The sequence below is a fragment of the Pholis gunnellus genome (assembly GCF_910591455.1).
Source record: "Pholis gunnellus genome assembly, chromosome: 18".
Taxonomy (NCBI): domain Eukaryota; kingdom Metazoa; phylum Chordata; class Actinopteri; order Perciformes; family Pholidae; genus Pholis; species Pholis gunnellus.
The window spans coordinates 20,696,787-20,711,679 of record NC_136545.1 but is presented as its reverse complement, the minus strand read 5'-3'; the positions used below and the strand labels follow the sequence as shown (position 1 = coordinate 20,711,679).

At 42.5% G+C, this 14,893-nt stretch overlaps 1 protein-coding gene across 3 annotated transcripts in view; it reads left to right on the top strand.

Moving 5' to 3' along the window:
- The first annotated feature begins 1,775 nt into the window (after positions 1-1,775).
- Positions 1,776-14,893, top strand: part of myo18b (myosin XVIIIB) — a 36,049-nt gene continuing 22,931 nt past the window's right edge. For 2 of the 3 annotated variants that reach the window (XM_079179545.1, XM_079179544.1), the window contains exons 1-15: positions 1,776-1,885; positions 3,864-4,024; positions 4,554-4,697; positions 6,697-7,059; positions 7,280-7,343; positions 7,605-7,717; positions 7,802-7,969; positions 8,154-8,364; positions 8,526-8,668; positions 8,851-8,951; positions 9,645-9,708; positions 10,660-10,804; positions 12,199-12,369; positions 12,524-12,614; positions 13,520-13,712. In XM_079179545.1, coding sequence (XP_079035671.1) covers positions 3,986-4,024; positions 4,554-4,697; positions 6,697-7,059; positions 7,280-7,343; positions 7,605-7,717; positions 7,802-7,969; positions 8,154-8,364; positions 8,526-8,668; positions 8,851-8,951; positions 9,645-9,708; positions 10,660-10,804; positions 12,199-12,369; positions 12,524-12,614; positions 13,520-13,712 — 2,010 coding nt within the window. In that variant the 5' untranslated portion in view covers positions 1,776-1,885; positions 3,864-3,985. Of the gene's footprint in view, positions 1,886-3,863; positions 4,029-4,553; positions 4,698-6,696; positions 7,060-7,279; positions 7,344-7,604; positions 7,718-7,801; positions 7,970-8,153; positions 8,365-8,525; positions 8,669-8,850; positions 8,952-9,644; positions 9,709-10,659; positions 10,805-12,198; positions 12,370-12,523; positions 12,615-13,519; positions 13,713-14,893 lie in introns of all 3 variants that reach the window. The other variant, XM_079179546.1, reaches the window with a different exon arrangement.

Genomic DNA, 14,893 nt, shown 5'->3' with positions numbered 1-14,893 from the left:
AAATACTCGAGTACTGCTCTTAAATACAGTTTGTGGTACTTGTATACGTCTCACATGTACTTTTACTAACGTTACTACGAGATGTTGCAGATTAAACCATAAAGTATTCAGATAACTACGTGATGCGTTTCTATAATGTTCTGCATCACGAGTGACTTTTGGTACTTGAAGTATATTTTGATGTACCGAACTTTAAATGCATGTATTTTACTTGTAACAGAGTATTTCTACACTAGTATTACCGCCTTTTACTTCTTCCATCGATGTACAAGAGACTATAAATGTGATTTATGTTAACGCAGGATTTCTGAAATGATCAGAAGAAACGTTTAATTTATTACAAAGATGCTGTGAAGAGAATTTATTTAAATGTTTAAATCTTAACGTGTGAACCGGAGTCTGAATCTAAACCAACGACAGCAAATTCACTCTGATGGTCCAGATGTTTGCAGATGTTTTCAGTGAAACTTGAACAAAGAGTTTCTTCTTCAAAGCTTCACCGTCAGGAGAGGAAGAGGAGAGAAGGAGAGAGGAGAGGAGAGAAGGAGAGAGGAGAGGAGAGAAGGAGAGAGGAGAAGAGAGGAGAGGAGGAGAGAAGAGAGGAGGAGAGAGGAGAGAAGGAGAGAGGAGGAGAGAGGAGAGGAGGAGAGAGGAGAGAGGAGAGGAGGAGAGAAGGAGAGAAGGAGAGAAGGAGAGAAGCTCCGTCCTGTAAGTAAAGAACAGATCAGACGTGTGATTCAAATGAATAAATCTTTTCTGAAGTTCTGTTCTACTTTACTTCACTTTTACAGTTTTAAATACTTTTTACATAAAAAAGAACTTGCGTCTGTGATATGAAGTACTATACTTCTTATCTAAGTAGTAGTATACAGAGTATATAGTATAGAATGCTCCTCTGATGAACATTAAAAGGTATTTATGTGTGTTGGAGATATTGTATAATAATAAACTGAATACTTTTACTTTTGATACTTAAAGTACATTTTGCAAATTCATTCATTCATTCATTCATTCATTCATTCATTCATGCATTTTTCAAATAAAAAATAAAAGTTTTTAAAGATAAAATCATGTCAACAAACACGGAAACACGTTCAGTACAAACGAAACATCAGAGAAACTAAAAAGCAAAGATCTCAGCGAATAAAAAGAACAAAAGTTAACTTCAAACAGCAAAGTGCAGCAGGACGGAGGATCCGGCGTCACGTCGACCTGCTGCTCTCGCTGAGGTTCATCCTCTGAGGAACGTGACCGTCACGAGATGTTTCAGTGTGAAGAAATAATTAAATTAATAAAAAAACATAATTCTGCAGCTTCTCTTAAAATGCTACAAATTATTTGTGTAAATAAACCTGTTTTTCTGCTGATCTTCTTCCTCCTCTGCTTCCTCCTCCTCCTCCTCCTCCTCTGCTTCCTCCTCCTCCTCCTCCTCTCCTTTCTCTCCTTCAGCTGGAGCTGTCAATCAAACTGGACAGCTGATGCTTTGCACATGTGCACTTGTGTCATGAACAGCCGGACCCCCCCCCCCCCCCCCCCCCCCCCCCCCCCGCCTCCTCTTTTACTTCATTCATTGTTACAAAATAAAAGTCTTGTTGTACATTTATCAGATGATCAACAATAGTTCCATTATGGATTGAATGAACTTCTTTTCTTCTTCTTGTTTGGTGTCAAACAGTTCACCAAACAGCCCCCCCCCCCCCCCCCCACCTCTATTTATAGCCTGTTATCCGGTGTTTGATTGGCTGCAGAGTGTCACTCTATTTCTGACTCCCCTGCTCGGTGTCCCAGTCCGGTCCGTCGGGTCTCGGTGTGTTTGTGTGTCGGTGAGACTTTCAGGATTTAGTCTTTAACCGTCTGGATCTTTGAGCTGTTTCTGTCTTTGAAGGTACGTTTTGTTTTCTGTCCACATTCAGAGATGATGTTTTATTTAATTTTATTTCTCGAGGGTTTGAGGTTTTTAGTTTGAGGTGAGAGTGAGAGGCCTGCTGACGGAGGCCGAAAGCCGGGGTTTGATTTGTGGTTTCCGACAGAAGGAAACACCAGAAAACACTAGAGGACGTTTCAGAGACTCCTCGCGGGTCGATCATGTGTGAGATCCACAGTTTGAAGAAAGTTCTGCTGCTCAGTCTGGAAATGTTTAGGTTGAAGAAGAAGAAGAAGCTTCAAAATGTTTTCTGGGTGTTTTCTGGGTGTTTTCTGGGTGTTTCAGGTGTATTTTGGTGTATTTTGGTGTCCTGATTGGCTAAGTTCCTCGTCCTGTTCGTACCAGCTGTGGAGTTGTTTACAGCGGACCGACGCAACTGTTCGTCTGGATGTGGTTTCTTCCTGTGTGACCCTGATTTTAAATGCAGCCTCGAGGACAAATATTTAATCTAAAGCTTTTCTCAAAGAGCTCAGCGTCCAATGAAAAGATGAGAAAGTAGAAATGAAATAAAAGATGGCCGCCTTCTGTTTTAGAAATGATTAGTTTAGGTCAGAATCAAAAATCACCTTCCACCACCCGATCCGTTCATACTGGATGTTTTACAATACGACATTTAAGCTTAATTAAACATGTATCTGACTTAAATAACAACTGTAGCTAAATCCGACTTTGCGGTGGTCCCGGTTCAAAAAGATCACGTTTAAGCTTAAAGCTGCAGCGTAGAACTGTCGTCGCCCCCTCTGGCAGTGAGCGTGATTACACGAACATTCACCGATGAGGACGAGCTCACGATGAGCTCACGATGAGCTCACGATGAGCTCACGATGAGCTCACGATGAGCTGCTATTCTACAAATACCAGCGACGTCCGTGACGCCAACAAGGAGAAACGTGGAATTGTGTTCGTCGTCTCTGTCGATTGTTTTTATCGGTGCTATCGTAGCATCTACGCTAACCTCTTCAGGAGGCCGCCTTTCGTCCTCACACACAAGCCACGCCCCTGTGAGCTGCTAGCTGCTAGTTTTGTACACTTTGAGCTTTGTTGATGATATTTAGCGTCTGAGCTCATCGAATCTGTTTCGTTTTTTTCAACCTCACCGTCTGAAGTCAGTCTGATATTTGTATTATCTTCGTACTTGAAGAGAAAACAAAAATCATCATTTCAGTTTTACATTCAACTCAATAAACGTAAAAGTCATCCAGGACTTTATATCTAACAGATATACAGATACGAGACGGATAGATAGAGCGGACGATCGTCAGCATAGCGGTTAAATAATGAACTGAGGAAACAATGAAGGACCCAGAATAGAGCCCTGAGGGACTCCACGGGTTATCAATGCTCCTTTAGACGACTAAAAGTCTATTAATATTAATATTCAGAGATCTGTACTTTATCAAAGGAAGCACAAAGGTCTAACGATATTAAAACAGGAGAATAACCAGCATCAAGCGTCGTTAAGGAGCTTTTAGAAGAACTTTAATGGAGAAGAAAGACTTAAGAAGTTTACAATCAATAGAAACTTAAAAGTGTTTATTTGTTTTGTGCACTTCAAACATGTAAAATGTTAATTTAAGACAGAAATCTTAACTCAAGAGCCATTTACTAGCTTCTTCTGGAGCGTTTCTGATTTCATTATCTTTATTTCATTTAACTTCTCTGAGTGTTTTCTTTACCTCTCTGAATGAGTCAGATCTTATATTGATCACATGTTAATAAACAAATTAAAACATGAAATACAACATAAGGACGAGTTTAAACGTGTGATTGACGACATCAAATCATGGCGACAGCAGACGAGGATCATAACGTTCCGTTTCTTACAGAACGAGCCTCGATGGACACGAAGTGAAGCTGGAACATCTGAAGGAATGAAATATTCATTATCGACTTTTTACTTTTGAAGCTTCACTTTCAACTGTTGTCTCTCCTTCATCAGGTTGCTTGTCTCTCTGCGCACACACACACACACACACACACACACACACCGCCACTCTGACATCACTGGCTGTGACCCCTGACCCCCCCACACGGCCCTGAACCCACCTCCCCGTTGAAACCATGGCGCTGTCTTCACGCTTAAAACTGTGGGAGCAGAAGGGAGGTGCAGAGATGCTGCATGCTGCGTTCATGGAACATCTAATATGTGATTGACTGCGTGTGTGTGTGTGTGTGTGTGTGTGGTGCATTGATTACATGGTGAGTGGACTCTCTGTTCTAACCCTGACTCATCATCATCATCATCATCATCATCATCATCACGTGTTAGTCATCCTGCATGTTTAGAGCTTTCTGTCACCGACATCTGAGGCATGAAGCCGGTTCAGGAGCTGATGTGTGTGTGTGTTTGTTTTTGTTTTTGTGTGTGTGTGTGTGTGTGTGTGTGTGTGTGTGTGTGTGTGTGTGTGTGTGTGTGTGTGTGTGTGTTTGTATATCTTAAAATATACTTTACGTGTTTTCCTTTAAATTATAAATATAAAGTGACGACTCTGCACGAGAGGAGATGTGTTTTCAACGATCCGTGAGCTGCATGTTGCATGTGTTCATTCATTGTGTGTAAAGACTCTTCGTCCTCGTCTCACGGTGACTTTATGTCTCTCTCTGCCTGCTTCCATCATTTGAACCACAGATAAAAGAGGAGAAGACGCCGGTGGCCGCGGCCGAACCTCCTCCGCCTCTATCGGCTCTGCCGGGCGGCTTCCTCAAACAGCTGGTGAGAGACTCTGAGAAGGAGACCAAACAGAAAGAGCCGGAGGCCAAAGACGAGAGACCGGTGAGCCGTTGAATGCTCTCTATGTAGCTACGTATCTATATATCTATAACAACTCTATATATCTATAACAACTCTATTTAATCTGAACTAAAGTGTCAAAATGTAAAGTGGTGGTCTGTGAGCCAATGAGAAGAGAGTATGAGTCCCCAGGTATGAGGTGCGTTAGCGGCCTTTTTGATTATCTTAACTTTCACCAGATTTGACACTTTAAATCAAACAAACACAATGTTTGTCAGATAAAAACAGCTGAGTCATCTTTCACAAAACAAAAAGCCAAACTAACTGACCTTTATGTTTCATGTTGACGTTAAGTCTGATTCCTTCTCACAGACTTTGCTAATGCTAAAATGCTAACGCTAGTTAAAGATGTTTTTTCTTTCTCTTACTGCTGATTCTTAGCTTCTCATTCTGAACCAGAAGGAGTTAAATTAATGGAGGAAGAGACTTCAGGACATTAAGTGTTACACTTCATGTCAGGTCTGCAGGTGGATCATCTCCTCTTTGTTGGCAGGATGCAGACGGAGAAAACCACAAACTTGTTGTTTTTACACGTTGGTTCTTCAGCAGATTTGAAAAAATAACTTGTGAATTACTGAAGTTTAGAGGTTGATTTCATTGACCTTCGAAAAAGAGCTAAGCCCAACCCAACAGCTATCATTACAGCGCAACGCAACAACGTAACGCAACAACGTAACGCAACAACGTAACGCAACAACGTAACGCAACAACGTAACGCAACAACGTAACACAACAACGTGACGCAACAACATAACGCAACAACATGACGCAACAACGTAACGCAACAACGTAACGCAACAACGTAACGCAACAACGTAACGCAACAACGTAACGCAACAACGTAACGCAACAACGTAACGCAACAACATAACGCAACAACGTAACGCAACAACATAACGCAACAACATGACGCAACAACATGACGCAACAACGTGACACAACAACGTAACGCAACAACATAACGCAACAACATGACGCAACAACGTAACGCAACAACGTAACGCAACAACGTAACGCAACAACATGACGCAACAACGTAACGCAACAACGTAACGCAACAACGTAACGCAACAACGTAACGCAACAACATGACGCAACAACATGACGCAACAACGTAACACAACAACGTAACGCAACAACATAACGCAACAACATGACGCAACAACGTAACGCAACAACGTAACGCAACAACGTAACGCAACAACGTAACGCAACAACGTAACGCAACAACGTAACGCAACAACGTAACGCAACAACATAACGCAACAACATGACGCAACAACGTAACACAACAACGTAACGCAACAACATAACGCAACAACATGACGCAACAACGTAACACAACAACGTAACGCAACAACATGACGCAACAACGTAACGCGGCCTCCTGGGTTTCAGTCCTGTTTGTTGATCCGTGAGTGTGCATTCGTGGACTTCCTCGTTATACTCGTAACCTTTCGACATAACTTTAAATAATGACGGCTCTGTGGACTACGTCACTTTCTTGTTGGGTTGAGGTTCAAATTACAGTCAGTGTTAAAGGAACAGTTCATCCAAAAACAGTATAAACTGCATATATCGCCTCCTTTAGGCTCTCTATGGTCCCAGGAAATGTTTTCTATCAAAGGGCGTTAAAGAGAGAAGAGCGCCCGCAAACTATATTGGGGAACGGGAAAAGCTTTGTTTAGCATGAATGGATACTAGACATGTAGATAATGCTGCACGGGACATTTTAGAAAGTGCTTTTGACGTTTAATAATCTTTTGTTTGGTTTGTCTGTTTGCACTGATGTGCTTTTACAATATCATTTGACAGAAAACATTTCCTGGGACCATAAAGAACCTTAACAGGATATTTTATGTACAATGTATCCTGTTTTTGGGTGAACTGCTCCTTTAAGTTGAGGGGAAACACAAATGGATGTGTGAAATAGAACTTGCAGACATCAGAGTTTTTACCAAAATGTTTGACTCCGCTGCAGCCAAACAAGCTGAGCGACGACCTCGTGCAGCAGTTCCTCCTCCCGGATCAGACTCCTCCGATCCTCGAGGCGGAGATGTCGCTCCGGGCCGAGCAGCTCGTCAACAACAACATCAGCATCAAGCAGTCGGACGGCCGGTCCTCGACCCAGAGCAACGGTTACTCTCCGGACCTGGCAAACGGGCGGGAAACCAAACAGGAAGTAGCACCGGACGTGAAGATGGAGAGCAGCAAGAAGAAGAAGGAGGAGAGGAGAGAGAAGGTGCAGCAGGTGGAGAAAAGGAAAGAGGAAGGGATGGAGGAGAGGCAGGAGCCGGAGGGGAGACAAGCAGAGACGAGTGTGACGGAGCCGGACAGGAGGGAGGTGCGTACATCAGTCCCGTCATCTCCTGCTTTAACATTGAAAATGTACAATTTGTGAATTTTGATTTTAGAGACTTAATAAATCCAATGAAAGAGTGTTTTTTAAAGCATAGTTTTAATTCAAATTGATTTAAATGTTTAGCAGTTGTCTCCAAATAAACACTGTAAATATGTTAAATGTAAATACACTATAATTAATATCTCTGTTGTTTCTCCATCAGGTCAGAGATGTTTGGTACGAAGCTGGAACTGTTTGGTTCGTCCACAAGGAGGGCTTCACCCTCGGTGAGTCAATAAACACACACACACACACACACACACACACACACACACAGATAAAATGGTTTGAGCTCCAGGAGAAAACCCTCCATGAGAAACACTACCACTGCAGTCCACAGGGGGCGACAGAATCACCACTAAATTAAAGTTCCTTGTAGTAGCTTCAAGTAAAGGATCTAAATACCACTCTGCGTTGATAACAGGTGTTGTGGTTGTTGATAGAGTTTAATTACTGGTCTCTGATTGGTTGGTATGAACTCGTTTCAGCCACTCAGCTGAAGCCGGACGAAGGCACACCTGAACTCCCAGAAGGCCGAGTGAGAGTCCGTCTGCAGACAGACGGGTCGCTGCACGACGTGACGGAGTACGAGATCGAGAAGGTAGCTCAGGTCTACGTTCTTGTTCTCCTCGTCTGTCGTTTTAACACTTTGCTGGACTCACAGCGGTTCCCTCTGCTTTCACAGTGTAACCCGTCGGAGCTGGACCTGTGCGAGGACCTGAGCAACCTGCAGAGCGTCAACGAATGTGGAGTTCTGCACAATCTGACCAGTCGAGCTAAAGCCAACATGCCGCTCACGCAGGCGGGACCCAACCTGGTGAACCTGTGGCCTCCGCTGCAGGCTCACAGCAAGGTGAAGCGTCCACCGTCAGACGTCCTGTTTGCTTTGAGTCGGCTGCTTAGACTGTTTCCCAAGACTAGACTTCATAAATATCTTTATTCTCCAATGAAAACGTTGATTATCAATGACGCCAGATGAAGCTACAGGTAATGTTTTGTAAACATGAAAAGCTCACCGTCCTCTTCATCTTCGTCAGACCCCAAAGTCTCGGCGAGGGCAGTCGGCGTGGGACGCTCCTCCCGCTCTGGCTGCTCTGGTCAAACGGGTGTACGTGTCCATGGTCGGCACCAGGAGGGACCACAGCGTGTGCGCGGTGGGACGCAGCGGCACCGGCAAGACCACCGTGTGCCAGGCCTTCACCCTCGCCCTCCTCAGACAGGCCGGGACGACGGGGGAGAAGATCAGCGGTGAGTCCAGCAGCAGGGACCACGTGGGGGGGGGGGGGACTGTGAGTCAATGGGGCCCTGGGACCCTTCTTCCTGGGCCCCGGTAGCCCCGTTCAGTAATCCGTAATGGGAGGGACTGCGCTTTATATCCATACTTTTGCTTCTGCTTATTTATGTCACAGTGGACCGTGTCCAGGCCATGTTCACCATCCTGAGGTCTTTCGGCTGCGTGAGCTCGCCGCACAGCGACGCGTCGTCTCGATTCGCCACCGTCTTCTCTCTGGACTTTAACCACGCCGGACAGGCCGCCGCCGGACACCTCCAGGCACGAAACACACAAAACACATTAAACAGAGTTTCTTATCTTCGGTTAGATACAAAGATACTCATGTCGTCTTCTTCTCCTCCTCCTCCTCCTCCTCCTCCTCTCCTCTCCTCCTCCTCCTCTCCTCCTCCTCCTCCTCCTCCTCCTCCTCCTCCTCCTCCTCTCTGCTGCTTCTCCACCAGACGATGATGTTGGACAAGTGGAAAGTGTGTCAGAAGACTCCGGGAGAGAGTAACTTCCTGGTCTTCTCTCAGATGCTGGCAGGAGTCAGCACAGAGATGAGGTCATTTATACTTCTACTCCACTACATGTACTTTTTACTGCATTTATTGGACAGATATAGTTACTTTGCTGATTGATGCATTGCATAAAAAGATATATTAACCTTTTAAAATGCAACACATTGTTAAACCAGTGGTTCCCGACTGATCTGGCTTGTGATCTCTTCAGTTTTCAGATCTCCGAGTTGTTAAAGAGACTGTTTTTAATTAATAAATGTATAAAAAGTAAATTTTACTCGGAATAAGAGAGTACCAAAAAGTACCAAAATCTAAAAGAAAAAATTGTATCAGAACTTAGTTTCTTCTTCTTCTCTCCCATTAATCGTCTCTCGACCCCTCACATTGATCTGGTGACCCTTTGGAGGGCCCGACCCCTATGTTGGGAACCGCTGGACTAAACTATGTGACTGTAAATAAAGTAGTTAAAGTATCTACAACAGTAACATGAGACATTATACTGCACAATGAGTACTTTTACTGCTGATACTTTAAGTACATAGTACACATAATACTTGCTTGTAATATTCTCACAGTGTTGTATTGGTACTTCTACTTCAGTATATGATCTGAATACTTCTTCCATCGCTGGTAATCAGTCGTACTGTACTTTAAATGTGTGTTGCGTCACATAGTCTTCATCGTGCTGAAGTCCTCACAGTGTTCTGAATGTTCTCTCGTTGATGATCCTTCATCAGGACGGAGCTGCAGCTGCATCAGCTTCCTGAGTCCAACTCTTTTGGGATCGTTCATCCCACAAAGGTACAGTCAGAGCAGCAGAGTCTCCTCATCCTTGATGAACACATGACTCAGTTATATTTATCATTTTGTTATTGTTGTGTTTGGGATCCTGGTCGCTCTTTAACATACTAAGATCTTATTTATCACTTCATCACTTTTCCTTAGAACGTGATTTTGAAGATGTTTATGTTTGAATTTAATGATTATTCTTAAAAACAATGTATGAAATATTCCCCCTCAATCATCATTATGACCCATAAGAAGTGTGTAGTGGTGTCTCTACTGATGGGTGGATGATTGATAGATGATGGATGATTGAGGGATGATTGATAGATTGACGGATGATTAATCACTCTAAACATAACTTTGTGTCAAAGTGAAGCGTCATGACTTCAACACTTCATCACATTTAGTGTTTTAACAATTTGAGAAGAAAAGGAAAAATACGTCTTTTTATTTTGCAATTATTATTATTATCACACAGTTGGACCCCGAAAACAAAAAGGAAGTAAAACCAGTTTTAACTAAACACAAGAGTTAAAGAAGCATTCCACTGATTTACACATTGAGTTCAGTAATGTGTTTTCCAAAGTCCCAAGAAATAACCAGAATGATTCTTTTAATCTGCCTCAGGAAGTCCGTCTGTAGAACAAAACCCAAACTCCAGAACATGAAACTTGCTTCTAATTTGAAAAACAAAGACGTGATTCCACCTCTGCTGACCTGAAACACGCTGACTATGTTCTTCACATCCAGTGCGACGTTAAAACACTTCTCTAGATCTGCGTGAATTTGCAAACGATTACGTGGCGATTGCTTGTGTGAGTGAAAATGAGCGTTTTTAAAGAGGTGAAGAGGAGCCATCTTGAAGAGGCTGTGATGGGAGATGAGATGTGACTCAGCTGTTCTTCCACTTTATGTAGTGATTGATTTCAGAGACAGACCTCCCCCGTCCATCTCTCTGTTTGTTAGGTTGAGGAGAAACAGCGTGCGTCCGTCGCCTTCACCAAGCTGCTGGTTGCGATGGAAACGCTGAGCTTCTCAGCCGGCGAGCAGAAGGCGATATGGCACGTTCTGGCTGGTATTTACCATCTGGGAGCCGCCGGGGCCTGTAAAGGTAACGCCGCTTCATCATCGTCCCTCAAACACACTGTTAACGAACCCTCTGCACATTCACACACACACACACACACGTGTTAGTCTTGCTGTGCTAGTGGGGACCAGCATTCACATAATGTGTTACGAGGACCTAACACTAAACCTGATGTCCTCACAGGGCTGAGACGTCCTCACTACGACGGTTTGGAAACTGAATTTAGTCCTCACATAGATGGCAACACAAAGACAAATTTAAATTGAGATGGGTGCTCTTTCTCATAAATAAAAGATTTAAAAAAATTACATTTACAGTAATACAAATTAAATAAAAGTAAATGATAAAAAAATAATGAAATAAGATTTTACAAAGAAAAAAAATCAGTTGTAAATAAGGTAAATAATTATTAATTACATTTTTTTCTTTCTTTCTTATGTTTATTGTCATCTCATTATTATAATCATTTAACATATTTCAATTGATTTCACTTTTATCTATCTCGTGGATCCTCTTGCAAGTGTACAGTTATTTATCTGTTCATGCATCATTGCATCATCATTTGCCCTTTAAAACCCCTGAATACCACATTTTAAATCTTAAATTATTCTCTGAAACATAAAATATCAGAATACTAAATATGCAACAATCAAAATTCAGAAAAAAATTCCTTAAGTATTATTTATTAAGACCTCAAACTCGGAAAAAACACAAATACAGAAACAATAAAAACGTGTTCTCTACTTATTTCCATTTCATGCTACTGTATACTTTTACTCCACTTCCTTTCTTCGACAGCTATAGTTACTCTACAAATAAAGAATTCACTTTAAAACATATTAAATCTTGTTCACTTCCTCTTACAATAAAGCAGTGTCTAGTTTGGACTCTTTATCATCTTCAGGATGTCTCAGAGTTCTTTTTTAGGTTAACCAAAAATACATTTCACCTCTAAACTTCTCACATGTTTAATTTCAATAACTGTTTGAGGCTCAAAGAGATAAATTATTAATTAATTAGAACCAGAACCAGGACTGAGAGGGCCAGACTGTCAGACCCTGCTACAGTAAAATTAGAGGTTTTTTAAAGGGAGTCTGGTGCTCAGAAACAACCACTTTAGTCCACAGGGGGGCGCCAGAATCAACACTAAATGAAAGTTCCTTGTAGTAGCGGCTCTCGACCCCTCAGATTTATCTGGTGACCCTTTGGAGGGCCCCGACCCCTAGGCTGGGAACCACTATAACTAGCTAACTGTATATAAAGTAGTTAAAGTATCAGCTACAACAGTAACATCCTGCTATAACATTGATGGCAGTGTATGTTGTGAAAGTAGGATTTTGGACGCAGTACTTTTACATGTATTTCTTGTGGTAGCAGTACTTTTACTTCAGTGTCCACTCTCTCTTCCCTCGGCTCAGTGGGCAGGAGACAGTTTGTCAACTTCGACAGCTCTCAGGTGGCCAGCGGCGTCCTCGGCTGCGAGGGAGAAGATCTCCAGACCGCCGTCTTCAAGCACCACCTCCGACAGCTACTGCAGAGAGCCACCGGGGGCAGCAGAGAGAGGAGATCTGCTGCAGAGTCAGAGGAGGGTAAGAGACACACACACACACACAGAAACAAACTGAATGCTAACATGCTAATGTGCTATGGTGGTACTTTAGAAGTTCTGGACCACCAATGCAATAGTTCTGAAGACGTTTCAGTCAAAATGTTGGACACAGGTCTTCATTGTGGTCTCTTCAGGTCCCAGACTGACGGCTGCTCAGTGTGTTGAAGGGATGGCTGCTGGACTCTATGAAGAACTCTTCACCTCCATAGTGTCGCTTATCAACAGGTACGGGTCAAACCCTGTCTCCTATCAAATGATGGTCGGAAAAAGTGTTTTCTCCCGGATAACGGCTGCAGCTTTAAACAGTTTCAAACACATGTAAAATGTGTTAAACGCGACTGTAGCCACGATGTAAAATATGTTTTATGATTTATTAACGTCTTGAGCCGTCCATCCTCGTCCACTGCAGGTAACGTTGGTGATGTCAGAGTTTGATCAGAAGAACGGGATAATCAAGAAGAGAACATTGTTCAGATAAGCATCTGAAGCTGGAGCTCCAGATAATAAGCAGATTTTATTTACACTAAATGTAATAACAGGTTGTCTTAATTTGATGAAGTGCATTTATGATACAGTAACCTTCACAACCGATACAATTAAGTACAATTTTTAATGCAGGACTGTTACTTGTAACTGAACATTTCTACACTGTTTTATTACAATTTGTACTAAAAAGTGTAACTTTAAGCGTAAATCTACTAAGTAGATGACGTTTTGAGCAATTAACATACATTTTTACCCATCAATATTCACACCAGCATTGATATGTTTCACTGAAAACACACATTCAGTTCTTCCTAAACTAATAGATCTGAGTATTTCTTCCACTGCTGGTTATTCTTTTGGTCTCATGCTACATTTGTTTTTGAGGAACCTCAAATTTTTGGCCACATTTCCACCGACTGACTGTCCGATGTGTCACATTGATATTTGTTGTTCACCGTTTGTTCTTGTCAACATGAACTTGTTGTCCTTCCTCTACCCGACTCATAACGGCCATCTGTTGTTGTGTTTTGTCACTTTTGTGATCACGTGTCATGTGAAAAAGTGACATCAGCTGGTACCCTCCATAGTACATACACTGTACACACACTCCTCTTTAACATGCATACGTGTGTGTGTGTGTTCAGGGCTCTGAGCAGTCCTCAGCTGACGCTGGCCTCGGTGATGGTGGTGGACGCGCCGGGCCTCAGGAACCCGAGACACTCTGCGGAGGAGCGAGCCGCCAGCTGGTCCGAACTCTGCCACAACTACCTGCAGGAGCGTCTGCTGGAGCAGTACCACACACACACCTTCACACACACACGGGAGAGATACACACAGGTAGACCGACCACTGGTTTATGGTTACGGTTCGGTTGTTTCATGTGTGTTTGCTCCACAGACGTGTTCAGAAAGTAATATTATGGTCTGTATTATATGCTGCGTTCCAGACAACTCTTAGCAACAAATGTTGACATCAATTTACATGCAGAGCAGGTTTTAGTATTTGATACTATGTATTATTTAAATTAAATACAGCCAAATTTACTTTACGTTTCCTTTTAGTTTGTTTTTGTCTGTCGCCATCTTGTTTTTTTTCTGTCGCCATCTTGTTTTTGTTCGTCGCCATCTTGTTTTTTGTCTGTCGCCATCTTGTTTTTAGTCTGTTGCCATGTAGGTTTTTGTCCGTCGCCATCTTGTTTTTTGTCCGTTGACATGTAGGTTTTTGTCCGTCGCCATCTTGTTTTTTGTCCGTCACCATCTTGTTTTTTGTCCGTCACCATCTTGTTTTTTGTCTGTTGCCATGTAGGTTTTTGTCCGTCGCCATCTTGTTTTTTGTCTGTTGCCATGTAGGTTTTTGTCCGTCGCCATCACTTCAGCATTAGTATGTCTTTGTACTAATAACTACATTCACACAGATCATACCTGGTCCCAAGAGATTTGTACCTTTTGTTCCACCATTAAAGTAGTTTAGAGTCCACATTAACACCGTCCCAATCAACACAACTCAAAGATGCAAAAAGCAAACTGATGAAGTGCTCAGAAGATAAGGTAGCTTATAGACATTTGTTCTTAATGTACTCCTAACGTGGGCTACTTCCCCAGCGATAGTTTGTTCTCCAAAAGTACAAAAGCGTTTTCTTTTTTTCTGGCAGTGAAGGGATTACCGAGCCCTCGAGGCTTCTGGTGCTCACAAGAAACCAGACCTCATCAAACCCACCAAACCCTATAAAAAAACACATTTCTCCATTCTGCTGCTGTAAAATGTGGAATAAATTCCCTTCAAGTCTAAAACTGATCACGTCAAACAGCAAAAAGAACTTTGCTGTTTCTGTACAGACCTTTGAACAGATTGAACTTTTCATCTCGCCTTTTATGAAATTTGAATTAGCAATTAGCAGAGTTGTACCTTTACATCGAACATTAAAGTTGCTTCCAATAGTTTTAGGGACAAATTTATGCCAATTCAAGTACAATGAATGCGGATGGTGCAAAGGACAAAATCGACTTGCAAAAGCAGCT